Raw genomic sequence first — 17,280 nt, 5'->3', positions numbered from 1 at the left:
TTTCCATCATCCTGCAAAAAATGTAGGAGAGAAGGAGTTTTACTGATATTAAAGTCCTATATATTTTTTGTTTTTTATTAAAGATTTATTGTTTATGCTATTTCAGTTGTCCCCAAATTTCCCTCCTTCACCTCCCAGCCCATCCCCCACTTCCATAGTCCATTCCCAGAATGCTGTCCATGTCCACGGGTCCTTCATGTATGTTCTCTGACTTATCTCTTCACCTTCTTTGATGCGGTCCCTACCTCCCCTCTTACCGCTGTCAGCCTGTTCCATGTTTCCATGCCTCTGATTCCATTTTGTTCATTAGTTTATTTTGTTCACTAGATTCCTCTTTTAAGTGAGATCATATGGTATTTGTCTTTCACTGACTGACTTATTCCACTTAATATAATAGTCTCTAGTTCCACCCATGTTGCCCTAAAAGGTAGGAATTTCATTTTTCTTTCTGCTGCATAGTATTCCATTGTATAAATTATCATTTTTTAAAATCTACTCATCTGCTGATGGGCACTTAGGCTGTTCCCAGCACTTGGCTATGGTAAATAATGCAGCTATGAACATAGGGGTGCATAAGTTCTTTTGAATTGGTGTTTCGGGGCTCTTAGGGTATATTCCCAGCAGTGGAATCGCTGGATCAGAATGCATATTTTTTTACACTTTATATGTTGGCCTTTTACAGCTTTCCATAAACAATAATCTAAGGTACAACCCCTTGAAGAACCAAACTATGAATTTTTATACTTAGAAATGTCAATGAACTGGTTAAACATCAGAAGCACATGTTAAATCTAGACAGAAATTGAAGGTAGGTGAACAGCCCAAATCTGCCCAGCCAGAAATGACCGAGGTTATGTGAGCAGCTTCCCAAAGCTACTTAGCATAAAACTTAGTTCTTAACAAGAAAATAGATGAGTTCCAAAGTATCAGAAAATTCTTAAGCCTATAAAAATTGGACTTGAATTTTAAAATGAAGTAACAATTCCTTTTTCTTGTTTTTAAATTTAAATATTAAGTACTCACAAACTTATACTCTTCTACCTGTTCATAAAGAGGTCACCATTCTAAGTTGGAAAACTATAACACATTATACAAATGTCTTTACTAAGATATGCTAACAAAAATTACTATAAAAAGTGTCATAAGCATTTAGTTCATTTTGATATAAATTCATTCAGCCCTAAAAAAATTTTTAAATTCATCTCCTGTACTTGTACAGAAGTCATTTTATCTTTTATTTTAAATTTTTTAAATCCTTTCAGCACTGAGTAATCTATCATCTTCTTTGACATCAAATAAAGTAACTACATAATTTGATAACTTTTCATGAAGAGTTATATTCTCTCTAATGTCTCTTAATTTGATTTTTATTCTCCTGGGGAATTTTTTTTCTTTTTTCAGGAACCTAATCTAAAGGGATTGCCCAGCCAGAACAAATAGCTGGTCCTCTTACATTCTTCATCAGAAATATTTCTCTCAAAACTAGCCTTATCTCCTTCAACTTCAGGATCCTTCATGTCAGTGTGTTTAAGCCCTTATACTGGGCACGTCCATGAAGGAATTAACCCTCCATTCTCGTCTGCTCTTCAATATTTATCCTATCACCTTGGCATCAATACTTAACTTATTTTACCCTAAGTTGTCTGCACTATAGAGGGCAGATATTACCTCATAAGGCCAGCAGGGTGGCACAGTGACAGAAGGGGATCACTACTATAAAGATACTTAAAATGTATTTAAAAACTCATACAGAAATGCAATGTTGCAGAACTAAACATAGCAAAAAAAATTGTGGTGGTTCTTTATGCAACACAGTGATCTTCAGATCCAAGTCCTTCAAATGCAACATTACATAACACTCTTTGTAATTAAAAGAGAAGCATCATTATCTAGAATTAGAGCTCTGATAACAACTGTTAATGACTTAGCATGTGACACCACATCACCCATCCTCAGGGCTAAATCTATAACTTGAGTAAATGTGTCAATTGTGATAAAAGTCTTAGTGAAAACCATCAAACACAAGTAAAGTAGTATGAAAAAAGTAAACCTTGATTAATCAAACAGCTCAGAAGAGAGGGGTCACTCCTGGGTCACAGCCCACCATCAACGACTCCTGCTACCCATTTTGGAGAATAAATTCCTGGTTTTGGCTTCCTTCATCAACACTTCCTTCCTACTGCTTACATTAGAGCAAAGGAATAGTATTCTGGTTTCTTAAATATTTTTCTTTCAGTATGATTAATCCAGGAATCTAAAAAATTACAATAGCTAGTGATTTTTTAAATAGTATCACATATTACACATACAGAATTTATCATTCCATTACAGTTTTCCACCAGGCTTCTTCAAAACCCCCAATGTTACGTGGGTCACAGTTTCACAAAATAAACCTGCATTTCACTAACCATTGCTTCTGGTCTCAAAATTACTTAACGTGTATCTCTTTTAAAACATCATTATATTTTTTAAAGTGGGGCATGCAAGGTTTCTAGCTTTAGTACCCCTCCCAACTATTAGCGGTTCTTCTTTCATGATGAATTTAAAATTTGAGCGAGACTTACTTTCTTGTATTGCATTAAGAATCTCTGAAAAGTCCACATCACTCTTTGGGCCGTCAGGTAGTATTTGCATATCCAGCTGGTAGCCTTGTAAATCCACTCCTCCCTCTAGAGAAATGAAAGATATTCATGGAGTTTGCACTGGTCATCAGAGAGCCCAGCATTAGGGTCCCACGGAGAAGCAATGTCAAACTAAAATGAACAGCCAGCTGTTTGCCAGTAATGTTCCGTCAGGGACAAATGGCTTTAAAATGAGGAACATCACCAGCCATTGGCTCTTCATGGGACCACAAAAGGTTTAATGCAAAAATAAGGCAACTGCTTTATTGCAATACCACGTACTTTATAATATGCATTGATGACTTCCTGGGTGAAGAATGATAGCCTGCACCCAAGGATATTGAAAATTATTTTCAACTTCTACATGGCTAATAAGTGACATTCAACACAAATACTTTATGATACCATTCTTTAAAATGATAATTCAATTGCAGAGAAAAATGTAATATTCTTGATATCGCAAAAAACAAAGGTATCACCTTTCCCTCACAGTTGGGCTTCCCTGCTATATCTTATATTTTTTCAATTATATCAGAATATTTTTATTGTATCATGTAATTAAGCCTCTTGTATGTACTAGGTTTGTCTGATGTATTTTTGGTGTATTCTAAAGAAAAATGATTTTTATGCTGCTCCACACACTTATAGGACATTTAAGGAAGTCAAAGAAACCATGTTATCAAACCGTAAATTTATCATAAGCAATAATAACCCTCGGAATGCTTCCTAAAGTACCAGTAAGAACATCTCCAACTTGAGGAGGCTGGAACTGCTAAAAGCTGGTACTAAAATAAACAGATAGCCTGATGAATAGAAGGTGGCATGCCCTAGCTTCCAATACTTTTGTAGAAATAATTCTTTCATAAGACTAGGAATTATTCTTAGCCTTGAATAAAATTTCAGTTAGAGCCTTAAAATTCAAGAGGAATAAGATACAGTCACTGGCTTACAGGGAACATGCATGCCAGGAGGGAAATGAACACAAGTAACCTAATAGAAGGTAAGCTTCAGGAGGGCAGGAACTTCTGTCTGCGCGCTACAACCCAGCACCAAGAACTCTGTGCAAGGACTCGGAGTAGAGCCTCAACAAATGCCGAGTGAGTAAACAAATGAATGAGGTTGTACAGTAATCACGAAACAAACGCAGTAGAGCTATAAGTAAAGCTAAGGGCTCAGCACTCAAATTCTTATTAGGTAACACCAAATCTCCGTAAATCTTAGTTCCCTCATCTGTAAAACATGGATGATAGTAATAATCTCACAGACTAGCCAGGAGGACTAAATGAGATAATGCATGAAAAGCTCTTAGCTGTAATACAGTCATCACTCAGTAAGTGGAAGCCATCACTATTACCATCCATAATCATGTATTAGAGCAGTACTGCCATTTATGTAGAAACTCTTTAGCTAGTGAATAATGAGAAGAAACATAAGCCATTTCTTCGGGACACCAGCATGCATTTAGTGACTGGCAAGCGCGGCAGACACGGCAGTGAACTTTTTAAACGCATGCATGCAGTTGGCCCATTGCAGAGTCTGAAGTTACCTATAAGACTAAGCTTCTTGATGGGGCCTTCCTGTTGGCCCAGAATTATAATGGGTTATTTTCTTTTTTTTCCCCATGGCCAGCTACTTAGAAAGTGCTAATGCTTATCAACCTCTACTAAGGCTAATCACCTTTGTTCTGTCCAATGCCCAAAGACTTCACAATGAGGATGAAAATAAAAATGAAAACACAAGAATATTCAATAGTGCCTATTGGCCAGGCTCTGTGCTACGTACTTTACTATCTCATTTAGTCTTTGCTCTAACTTTGAAACAAAAGCGTAATAAGAAGGTGAAATTTGCCCTAACTCACACAGCTGCTAAGTTGTAAAGATATAATACCAATCTATGCTCTTATCTAGTCTTTAGTACCACCTCTATCCAAGTAGTCACAAATACAGGCCGTTAGAAACATGAGAACTGGATTTTGACCAACAGTCCCGAGGTCAAACAGGGGTGTCCAGCCTTTTGGCATTTCTGGGACACACCAGAAGAACAAGAGTTGTCTTGGGTCACATATTAAATACATTGCGACATGTAATCACAAAAAATCTCATGATATTTTAACTAGATTTACGATGTTGTGTTGGGCCACATTCACAGCCATCCTGAGCCGCGTGAGGCCTGTGGGCTGCAGGTTGGACACCCCTGGTGGTACGCCAAAAGCCATTATGTAACCTCAAAAGCAAATGACTTCCTAAATAGATTAATAAACAGAAGCCTAATTGATTTATTTACTGTTTGCTGTAGTCAGTAGTTCATCAATTCCAGCAGTAGTTATGACTACTAAATAACTACCAGTTTTAGTAACTAAAGCTCCACAAAGTTTTAATATATTTTTTTTGCTGGAAGACAGTATAAGAGTAGAAGTCATAAAATAAGCAACATACAGGAGGCATTCAAGTCATTAAAGTCTGTCTTTAAAGAATACTTAGTGATACGGGAAATGCTTAATGTATAATGAAAAAGTGAGGAAAATAGATACAAGAACCAAGTTATAGATATGTCTCAAGTATATTTTTTAAAAATGCCCTTTTATGTGACTAAGAAAGAAAAAGACAGAAAACTCCAAATGGGTACAGAAGTTATCTCTCAGCTTTGAAATTATGGGTGCATTTTATTTTATTCTTTATCTTTTCTATGTTTTGTCACAAGAAGTATAAATTATTTTTATAATTTTAAAGTAATTTAAAACTCCCTATTGTGACAGTGGAGGGTATTAAGTATTTAGAGTTCAGGATTCAAGACAAAGAGTACCAATGTTAACCCATTAAGGAACTAATTTAAGATAAGATTTTCTAAATGAATGTCATTTTTGAAATGTAAAATTCAAGTAGCTTCAGCTTTCAAAATGCAATGCCATCTTCACGGTAAGCATTACGATCACATTTAGAATCCCTAAAAGATAAGGTATTTTTCTTCCTCTGCTCTAGAAGAAATATGAAATACACTTTCATAAAGTATAAGACAATGGTCTGGAGTCTCTGGCAATAAGCCATTCGTTTACGTCCAACGTGACAAAGCAGGAGCTGCTGCGGAACAAGGACTTTTGTGAACCTTCTCAACGGGAAGCGATCACTGTGCAAAGACACTCGCCAGTGACGCCTTCTGGGCGACGGTCTTCACTTGCAGCACTCCTGCCCAATGAAAGAGGCTAACTGACTTCAATATACAAAAAGCTGTAGGTCTACACTGAACTTTTGATATTTAATTATTTACTGTTAGTTTTGATGTGAATTTTAAAAAGTTGAGAATCTGAGTTCTTCCTGTAATTGTCAATATCTCTACTTTGAGTTAAAACACAAAGCTCTGAAAAACGAGGCAAGATGGTGAAGACGTCATGGTTTCAAAGCAAAGAATCTTTCAAATGAAGTATAGCCCCACTTGACCTTGGTTATTGCCGTGCAACTAAAGTACGATCCAGAGAAAACGAAACCAGTCACATTGAAGAAGGAGGCTAAAAAAGATTTCTACAGATGTGAAAAACATACGGAACAATTTAAAAGATCAAAAATAGATACAAAATTCATGTCCTCTCCACATTTGCCTTTAACTTTTCTTACACTTGACTGGCAGGAGTGTTTCTACTCAAATCTTAATTGTGATTCTGTAGTATGAATAAAATTGAAAGTAGTTTCAATAAAAAAGTGACCTTGATAACAGCATTTACTTTCAATAAAAGTTCTCCAGCTGAGCAAGCAATATTTTACAAGTGCATTTTAGATTTGTATATAGCTTACATGGATTTTAGCTAAATGCTTATCTACCAAATGAATGAAAGAAATAAGCTCCAAACATGACTTTCTCAATCAGCAAATATGTCCATGCCTCTCCCATCCCATCTCTGTTCAGAGAGATCCCTTTCTACTTATAAAATATTTCAACTGAATTTACTGCAGTTCCATTGGTTAATAAAAATATATAGGTTTCAAGTGTATAATTCTATAATATATCATCTGTATATTGTATTCTGCATTCACCACCCAAAATCGAGTCTCCGTCCATCACCATTTATTGCCCCTTTATTCTCTTCTACCTCCCCCCACCCCCTTTCCCTCTGTTAATCATCTGTTAATACCATTGTCTGTCTTTGAGGTTTTCGTTTTTTGCTTAATTCCTTCACCTTTTTCACCCAGCCCCTCAACTCCCATTCCCTCTGACAGCTGTCAGTCTGTTCTCTGTAGCTATGAGTCTCTATTTTTTCTTTTTCTTAATCATTTTTAATTGTTATTCTATTACAGTTGTCCCAATTTTTCCTCCTCTGCCCTCCGCCGCTCACCCCCCTCCCCTCACTCCTACAGGCATGGACAACAGTGTGGGAGTCTCCTTCTTTCTATTTTAAGGTCCATCCTATATGCTTTGCTTAACCCTAACAAGTAAAGACCATTTCCCACCCACTGAACCCCCACAGGTATCTATGTTTTATCTTTTCTATGGTGCACGTTTTCCATCAAGAGTAAGGTAGGTAAAGTGCCCAGCACGATGTGGAATAGACGCAGACAAGATGAGAATGCCAGCTCCTCACCATCTAGCTCTCTTCCTCGTCTGCAGTACCCTCAGCTAGGGTGCAACATGATCGAGGCCCTGGACCGAACTGCATCCATCTTTTTATCTCCTACAGAACCTGGAACAAGGCCTCATTAAAAATATTAGTTGCTCAGTTATTGCTTTTACTGCAATTTGACATTATTGGTAACAGTAAATGGACATATACCAAGAAAATGTCCCAGTTTTCCTTTTCAGTCCACAATTTGAAGGCATTTTGAGAGGTTATCTATGGATGACTATGAAAGACATATTCTAGATCCCGCATTTTCTTTTTTGTAAAATCTTTTAAAATGTTATCAAATAATAAAGACAATCTTAATGTACCAACAGGCCTATAATGAAAATCAACAGCTGCTAAACCCACCTCTTCCTCAATCCCAGTCCTATTTCCCCCAGTATAATCCCTTTCAGGAATTTTCATTGTTACTCCTTTTGGATATTTCCATGCATGTAGTCCATTGTTTCTTGATCAATTCCACACATTACTTATTGTTTTCTGCTATGATATAAGACAATATAATTTATATTAGTGCTACCTGGCTTTGCCTTCCACCCACCCATCAAATGACTAGTCTTCAATATTTTATCCTCCAAAATAAAGAGGATAAAATTTTGGAGGCTCTATTAAAAATAGTTTGGATCATAGTGTTAAATCATCATGATCCACTAAAATTTTTATGTGACATACTCGTTCTCTACACGAGGGCCAATTCCAGGCTTAGGGCTTAAATTAAACAAACAAACAAAAAATCAGTAAACATCCTGTAATTTGGACTTGGAATAGTTATTTCTTATTTAAGCAGGAATAAAGGAAATTGTGACAAATCAAACCTTACCTTCCCCGTGAAACATAAAAGATGAGGGACTCCATAAAGTAGGCTTAAGGGAGCAAAGGGTATTTTCTGTGATTTCCTCATAACAAATGATGTTAGGGCTGAGCTTCTCTCTACATTACATTTATCTTCTGAATTAAAAATCAGTAGTTCCTGTCCTGAGAGGTATATTTAATATCAATCCTCAAATTCAGCATATTTTACAGAATAGGAAGCAGTGATATTTCAAAACTTAATATAACTATCTAAAGTAAATCCTCAAATGTCCTATTTTTGCACTTACTAGGCTTCAAAGACACCATCTTTGAAACTGCAAGTTTGCTTTCAATTTCCCGTAAGTGAACTCAGTATTTCTATGACATTGTTAAGACAGAGAATGAATGGTATTAGGAGGGGAGGGAGGTACAGACTTTCCCTGCACCCACCACTGCCCGAGATAAATCTTTTAAGAAGGAAGAAAGAAAATGAATTCTATTCATTTGGAGGATCAGAAATCGAAAACCCTAGATTTACATGTGGGATATTCCACTGGTTCCAGAAAAGCTTTCCATCTCTGCTTCTTAACTTCATTTATAGCACGTTCCAAAATCTCTTCAGTGTGCCATAAGCTAAAAAGGCTCTGCCAACAGAGGATGCCTCATAAGTGCCACTGGAAAAAGACTCACCAATCACCCTCTTTTATATTAGTGTTGCTTAACTATAAACCTAGTGATGTGGCAAGATCATTTTTATTTACAGATGAAAGTTCAGCTTTGTGTTAGTGGGAAAAACCAGATCGGTTCACCCACACTGATCACTACAAAAGCAACAAATATTCCTGTAAATGATTGGCACTGGGCAGTTTTGTGGACTCGGTTCTGGACTGGGCCCTGACTGCAGAACCACTTTCAGCTAACAGCAGGTGGATGCTTCCCAGGTTGAAAATGGAAATAATAACCCCACTGCTTCAGCCAGTAATGGCTGCCCTCCAACAAAATTGCTTCCACGTGTCCCTGGATTGGCAAGATAGTCACCTCCTAAATGATAGCGCACCTCTGCTGCTAAGAGTCCCAAAGAGGGCTTGGAAATCTGAGCCTCAGAGCTCCAAATGGCGGGGAGGATTTGTGCCTCGCACACACGCAGAGCTTGGGGGATGGGGGGCCTTCCAGGCTCCTAGATGCTGAGGTCTGCTGCTATGATGACAGGGACTCACAGAGGAAGGAAAGGGAGAAAGTAAGGATTAGGAGGGGGAACAGAACAGAAACCATGAAACTTATGGCATCGTTCTCTTGTTGTTTACTCTCTTAACCTGCAGGATAAATCTGGATGCACAGAGGGCTCGGGCTGGATATGTGAAGGAGCGCGTCCCTACAAGACAACAAGCCTCACGAGAGCTTGCACATCAGCCTCTTGCCTCTCAGGCAGGGAATTAAGTACAGCAGAAGTTACTGTTATCCGATTTCCATGGTCAAGGGCTTAGGCTGGGCTTAGGGTTTAGGCCACTAGTTATAGTTGTAGGATCTTGAGTTAATAGTTACTTAAATCTCTCCAAGCTTCTCAAAAATATAAAATCATCTGAAATAGCCTCAGGCAGAAGATGCGGTTTTAAATTCCACAAAACACAACACTCTTTCCAGAAGTTAATCACTTGGTTTTCTTTCTGGTTCCCTTTTCTACAGCGTTTCTTCATTCACTTTGCATGTTCAAGTGGTTGTGAAAGATCCTTCAGAAAATTTTCTCTAAATGCATCACATAGGTACAAATATATGCCTATGTCCCTCAGCAAAGGGAAAAGAAAATGCAAATATTGAAGGGAAAAATCTGATATGTATTTTTAGACGATTCCTCATATGATAGCAAGGAGTACAGAACCCAATGCCCACATTTGCCAAGGCCCAAAATAGCTTGTTTTCCTAAGCACCCCCTATTTACTAAGCTCACATCACACATCTTAAAAAAAAAAGCACTCAAAGAGGAAGCAATTCAAATGAGGGATGATTAGTGTTATTTCTAAACCACAGCATACTAACTGTTCTGAAATACATCCCATTGACCTTCAACGCAATGAGAAATAAAACAGAAGTCCCTTTAAGAAGCTCTTATCATTTTTCTTCCACATAATTTTAAAGCCATGTGGAAGATCTTATCTTGCAGCCACACCGAAAATCCATTCCACAAACAGGAAAACAAATATGTAATTTCATCCATTCTTCCGATCTACTCAAGAAGCGCAGCCAGATTCCTTGGGCTCAGTGAAGAAGTATCTGCCACAACTTAAAAAAAAAAGTCTGTTTCCAGATAAGGTGATGAGAAAACACCAAAATTTCACATCTTCAGGAATAAGAGAATTGTCACAGTGAAAAAAAAAGAAATTAAAGACATAGGTTTTAGTTTGGGTCCAGCATTTCCTGATTTTGTAGTTTGGAGCAGAGTTGCATGTCCTGAGCTGCAGAGGAAGAGGGCTAGTTCCACCTCACCGACTGCTGCGAGCACTAACTGGGATGTAGGAGGAATAGTAGCGAAAGCCCCTCGCAAACAGTGGAGCAACACCTGATGTAAGGTGGTGGTGACGTGATTATTACTGTACATTTACTTTTGCCTTATTTTTCCCCTAAAGAGTAAGTTGAATCTTGACTCTCATCTCGGCAGGACCAGGGACAAGTCAGCCAAGACAGACTTGTCTTGTTGGCTGTCTTTCGCTTTTTAAACCTTTCCTTAATTGCCCCTCACCCTTTGCGCTCCCACAGACTCTGGTACTGCTGGTTTTGTTTGTTCATTTGCCGTTTTTTAGCACGTGGAATTCTGCTTAATGGTAGAAATTTTACACTATGATAGCATCTTCAAGGTAAAGCTGTGGTATAAATTTAAAAGCACTAGACAGAGGACTCATTTCTTCTATAATTGTTCATTTGTAAACAAAGTGAAATTGCAATTTTCAGTATTACTTTAAATAAAATTTATCCTCTTCTTCCTAGCCATTTAGTATTTTTTTCACCTTGTGCAAAGAATTTTCTGCAGTTTGGCTAAAACATGGCACTGCCGTGTACGGCGGGAAGCAGCATACGAGAGGCACTGGCTGCCTTCAGTCTCTTCCCTGATTTGAGACCACGTCCTGACACGAAGGCCAGAAAATACCGTATTTTGCCATATGTAATGCGCGGTTTTTACCCAAATTATTGAGGAAGAATAAGGATGCACACTATACATGGGTATGATGATCACATACCATGGGTATAATAATGGGCAGAACAATCCCTTGTATAATGCGCACAAGAGCACGGGTGTGCGTTATACACAGCAAAATATGGTCATCGTTGAAACTCGTGAAAATGGGAATGAGTTTCATTTGGAACTAGAGAAAGGTAGGATGAAAAAACAAACATCTATTGCAGAGTAGAACAAAAAAGAACCTATGAAGTGGAGCATCACTTAAATAGAAAGAAAGAGTAACCCATTAGGGTGACTATGTATGTTTTCAGTGGAGCACTAATGATTCCTTCTTCAGCAGAGTCTTCTTATGCTAAGGTTTGAACTCTTACAGGGCTTTTAACTTAAATTTCTCAAGGCTTTGCTAGACTAACTTGCTAGGAAGACTGCTATCAAGTTGTCTGAAGAAGAAGGTAACAGCATAATGAGTGACAGAATCAAACCACTGGAGTGGGAATTTTGCCTCTGCCACTCACTGTGTGTCCTTGGGCAAATTACTTAACTTTTCTGTGCTTTAGTTCCCCCAACCATAAAAAAGGATAACAGCATGAGGATATTATGGGAATTGAGATAATGAATGCATATAGTTTAACAGTGCTTGAGGCTGGAAATACGGGAAAGTGCTTAATAAATTGTAGCTGTAACTTTATTATTATTGAACATTTAATTCTTCTATATACAGACAGCACTACAGATATTCTAGCTCACTGGCAACAACAACATCTTAAAGTTTCTCTCCTGTGATATCAACTTGGCCCAGCATTTAAATACCACAGCTATATAAGTGAAAAATAACCAATAAAGAGGGGAAAAGCTGCTTAGGTTTTAAAAGAGGGATGAAAGAAGGTTAAAATTTCTTGGGAAAATGATCAAACATATCAACAAAACACCATTTTACAAGCTCTACAGGAGAATAAAGGATATATTCTATGACTGCTGACTTTTCTCTAGGACCCTAACATGGGCCACACAGATAAAGGAAGAGCAAGGGAAGAAATGTTTTAGATTTCAGAAGGCTTCTAATTCTATTTTATATTGCGTAGTCAATTTGATCCTTATCCACTATGCTTGACAGTTTCCAATTCAAAACATTTCAATCAATGCTTCAGTTTACTCTGCTCTTGAACCCTTACAGTCCCAAGCCTAGTGCTCTTAGCGCTCTTGTTATTAGCTGATAAAAGGGAATAGAAAATAATATTCATTGATTATGAGTGGCTAAAAGATGATGTCAAGTGAAATCAATACACAAGAGAAACATCTGGCACAAGCAGAAGGAGAGAAAGCTTGTGAATACAGGAAGAGGGGAATGGCCCAGTGCCCATGTAGCAAGGTGTGAGTCCTCTTACTGGTACCTGCCACAGGTTAACCGGGAAACTGGCCCACCGGGCAGTGACCGAGCAAGAAATGACTCCAAACATTCGTACTTTCGGGCTTCAGAGTTTTGCCTGTGATGATGGTGACAACAAAAATGATCGCTGCCATTTATCACTGAGCACTTCACATGAATGAATGTGCTTAATAATGCTGTAGAGGGTTGCCAGATATTAAATATAAAAATGAAGGGTTACCAGTTAAAATCTGAATTTCAAATAAACAACTAATAGTTTTTTTCTTATAGGTGTGCCCCCTGTAACATTTGGTACATGCTCACACCATAAAGTAATCATAGCTTGTCTGAAAGTTAACTGTAAAATCTATATTTCATCTGGCAAACCTAGCACTGTGAGACAGGTACTGAGATGCAGGGCAGTTAGGCCATTTGGTCAGTTCTGAATAGCTGTATTAGGTAGCATATCTGGGTTTAAAATACCTAACAACAAAGCTCTCATTCATAACCAGTATAATGCACTCTCTCTATTATTATGCTATTTCCTGTATCTGGGTGACCATGCCCCATCCTCCTGTTCAAATCCTGGTTGACCTTCAAAGTCCAATTTGTAAACCACATGCCTTTTGAGGCCTTCTTAAATTTTCCACAATAAGAATGTTCCTATAACTTTCTTTATATCTCCGTTCCAGCCCTTAATAGTTTGACTTCTCTTCCAGCAGGTGGACCGTCCCTGCAGTGGACGTTCTTTCTGGTCTATTTCCCTTTTCTAACATCGCCTCTCTTTCCTTTTGGGGACGTGTCTTCCCCCTACTGTGTGCAGCCTGGGTGGGAGGAGAAATCAAGGGTCCTTCCCTCCTATTATAACAGCTGATGGAGAGGACTCCTTCTGCCCCTGTCCTTTCTCTCATCACCCTCTACTCAGCCAAGGGAAAGGTCCATGGCCAGTAGGATGTCTCTCCCAGGTCTTCCAAATTTAATCCGAATAATGCAAAACTAAAAAAAGCGAAGGGTTCATTTCTTCCAGATAGTTAAAATAGTTCTTTCCTTGGTTTCTCTGTTCTTTTTCCAAGGCTGGTTCTCCAGGCTTTCCTTTCATATCACTCAGATTTAAATTCCTTCCTTGCTTGGATTAAATAATTGGTTTCAGTTATTTATAACCAAAGAACACTGACTGACCATCTTTTGGGACATGACTGCGAGCTCCCCAAGGACCACGTGTAATAAGTCTATACCATTTCAGCCCCAAAGAAGTATCTTCCAAATAAGTACTTGTTAGTACGTGGTAGACACTCAGCAAAGTTTATAAACCCAAAGGGAAATGAACCAAAACTATGCAGGGCGGATGGCACAGAGGGCAGGAAGACTGTCCTACTCTTTCTTTTTGTACTCAACAACCTGTGTGTGGGTGGGCTTTCCGGAAGCACTTTGGGAATTGGGATTATTAACTTTGTAAAAGGTAGATGGATGACTTAATAGGGCTCCATGTGACAAAAATGTCCATGCTGCTCTAAGATCTGTGACTCACCACAAATAAGAAACTCAGTTTGAGAGCTCTTCTGTAAGCTCTCAACAGAACTGTGATGCATCAGATAAGTACACTGATGTAAAGGGTGAACCTGAAGTCTCATCTACCTTGCAGAACAATACGAGTTTTAAATATATATTCTTTCCCATTTTCATCAGTGTTATCGATTCATGCTTTCAATTCTTTTTCAGTTAAAAACAAGATACATTAAATACATCCTCTTATTGATGTGTAAATGCATGCAGCTCATTCCATGTATCAAAAGTAAAAAAAAAAAAAAGTGACAAAACACCGAGATGGTTATAGAAATGACAACCCGGTCTTGCCATGGTATTTAACTATCCAAGCTAGAACGATAACCCAACATGATACATAAAGTGCCACGTATGAAAACATGCAGTGTCTGTATCCACTGCAGTCCTGGGCTCCTACCTGATATTTTAAAAACACAGTAGGGCTTTTCTACTCCCTAAACAGGGCTGCCATAATGCAAAGCAAAGCAAGTTACAGTGTCACGGATGTCAGTATCACTACATTCATACGCCAAAAATCTTTACAAATACATAAAAGAAGAAGGAAATAAGATCAATGACCATTCTTACAGTATGTTTAGTGAAAGCCAGAGTGAAATTTCCACTGCACAAGAGTAAGCTACACTATTTGAAAAGCACAAAACAAAGCTAGAAACTAAAGCATACATTTAATAGTACAAACCTTAAAGTTACACTCAGTATAAATTGATTGAAAGCAAGAACATTGCAAACAGCATGATGGGTACAAGGCAAGCAACCTCGGCTTAACCAATACTCCAGCATCATCGCTACTGTTATGACTGTGGCGGGGGCTATTTAAAGGCACCAGCTCTCCCCAACAGATGGGGGCTCCTTCACCTGAAGCCCCTTAAAGGCTCTTGAAAGAAATCACTGGATGATAAAGGACAGTCCCTGCACATCCCACTGCTACCCTGACCGAACCACCTACAGTTCATTTCTATGAGAAGAAAAAAATTCTTTTGCACTTGGAGTAGGTTTTGAAGGGGTTTATCCCCCTATGCCTTATCTCTGTTTCTGAAATCAGGTAAAGAAGCTGTGCAGGTTTAATTAGAACTTAGAAAAAATGTGCAGATGCTTTATACACAGCAAAGACTTGGAACCAGCCGGTCTCCAAGGTGAGTCCCTGGGACTGGTGAAGGAGTGTATGACATAGAATTATCATATTTTAAGCAAAAACAAATATGCTTAAAAGAAGATAAATGCGCTTTTCTTCGTCCTTAAAGGAACTGCCCTCATAGCAAAGCGTGCACAAACAAGGCCTGTGTTGCACACACAGCCGTGCCCAGGCCAGCCGGGTTTTAAGCCTGGTCCCTGCTGTAATGGGTTCAGTGAGGACACCAGCCCTCCTTATCTCACTCTAACTAGAAAAGAGAAAGAAAGGCATATACATATACAGAAAGAGAGAGAGAAAGAGCACAAACATGCAGTATTGTGGTATATCATCTGTAATGTTTTAAAGGACAGTTCTTCATCTTTTAAGTGTCACTGGATTCTAAACAGTGAAACATACTGTCTTGATAGAAAAACACTAAATTGTAAAGCCACATGCTTCCATTATTTAAAAAAATTAGGTAAAAGCCAGTGGAAAAAAAAATCACACCTTGAAAGAAAAACTTCACAGTAACATTGTACCTGGGAGCATCACTTCCTCTGTTTTAGGTTTTGCTTTCCAAGTCGCAAGTCTAAAACATCCTTTAGCGACAAAAGGAGTTAAGCTGCTACCTTAACTGTTTCCGAGGGGAGGGTGGGTGCCTAAGTGAGTGAATTTCCAGTGCTTAAATTATGACGTACAGGGTCATACCCTAACAGAAGGAGTCACACCGATGTTCATAAACTGAAACAGCAGCACAAAAATGTTTTGCGCACCAGTTTAAATAACTAAGACTTCAGGTCTGCGCAATGAAAAGCTGACGTTAAATAAAGGGTTACATTTCCTATTACGCACACAAGCTGATCTTAAAAAACAAAACATAGGTAGTTCACCTCACAAGAGGAAGCACAAAAAATAAGCAACCAGATGACTGGCTAAAATGCCACCTAAGCAAAAGCATACCGAAATGGCCCTTTAAATTCAATACATTATTTGTTAAATGCAACACAGATTGATTTTTGTCTGTGTTTTGTGTCTCTAAGCGTGTATGTATGTGTGTCGGGGGAGAATGTGTGTGTGTGTTGGGTGTGGTTTTCTTTCTTTTTGGTTGATTGAGAACTTTTCCACTGAGTTCGGAATGAAGAGGCTTTAAGTAACTAAAAGGACCTTAAGTGTTGTGCCTTTTAAAAAATAATTACAAATAAAGTTATCTAAGGACTATTTCTACCCTCGTTACTGTTTACAAATACTGCTCCCCCCAAATGATGCAATAAACTAAGTAAAACAGGTTATGTTTGACACTATATAAGATTTAGGATTTGGGGATTAAAAGTTACGCGATCATAATATATGATAGCATAATGGGAGTAGCATATATGCTTATACACACACACACACAGATTTTTAATTCTTGAATTTGTTACTACTGCAAAGATTTGAGAAATTTAGTCTCCTCCCATTACATCCAACTTACCACTGAAATGGTGGGGTTTTTTAAAATTATTTTATTGTTCAATTACAGTTGTCTGCATTTTCTTCCCACCCCAGCCAAACCCACCTCCCTCCCTTGCTTCCACCCTCCCCCTTGGTTTTGTCCATGTGTCCTTTATAGTAGTTCCTGAAAACCCTTCTCCCCACTGTCCCCTCCCCCCTCCCCGCTGGCTATTGTTAGATTGTCCTTAACTTCAATGTCTCTGGTTATGGCGGTTTTAAAGTTAAAAAAAGCAAGGATCTTTCTGGCAACTATAATAGGCAAAGAAAAGCCAGCAGCCAGTGGCCGAGGGAAGCGAATTGCTGAGACAGTTATCACTGCTCACTCCCAGCAAATGTCAGTGCTATCCCTATCCTACACCCGGGATTCCGGAAGATTTCAGAGTTTCTCTTTGAGACTTGTTCCTCTAACCAGGTCTAAATGTTTTCTTCCTTCTCCAGTGTTTGTGTGTATGGGTTTTTTTTATTGCTTTCAGAGAGAGGAAGGGGAGAGGGGAAGAGGGGCAGGAAGAAGGGTGGGGGAGAGAGAGGGAAACAATTGATATGAGAGAGAAACAC

At 38.5% G+C, this 17,280-nt stretch overlaps 1 protein-coding gene across 2 annotated transcripts in view; it reads right to left on the bottom strand.

Annotated features, from left to right (window-relative positions):
- ANO4 (anoctamin 4) overlaps window positions 1–17,280 on the bottom strand; it is a 321,384-nt gene that overhangs the window by 157,681 nt on the left and 146,423 nt on the right. Inside the window, exon 3 of one of the 2 annotated variants that reach the window (XM_045186936.3) lies at window positions 2,565–2,669. The exons of the other annotated variant lie outside the window; for it this stretch is intronic. Within the exon in view, the coding sequence (XP_045042871.1) occupies window positions 2,565–2,669 (105 nt within the window). The remainder of the gene's footprint in view (window positions 1–2,564; window positions 2,670–17,280) is intronic. 2 annotated transcript variants of the gene reach the window in all.

Source organism: Desmodus rotundus, chromosome 3 (genome assembly GCF_022682495.2).
Source record: "Desmodus rotundus isolate HL8 chromosome 3, HLdesRot8A.1, whole genome shotgun sequence".
Classification (NCBI taxonomy): Eukaryota; Metazoa; Chordata; class Mammalia; order Chiroptera; family Phyllostomidae; genus Desmodus; species Desmodus rotundus.
This window is presented reverse-complemented; position numbering and strand designations above follow the sequence as displayed.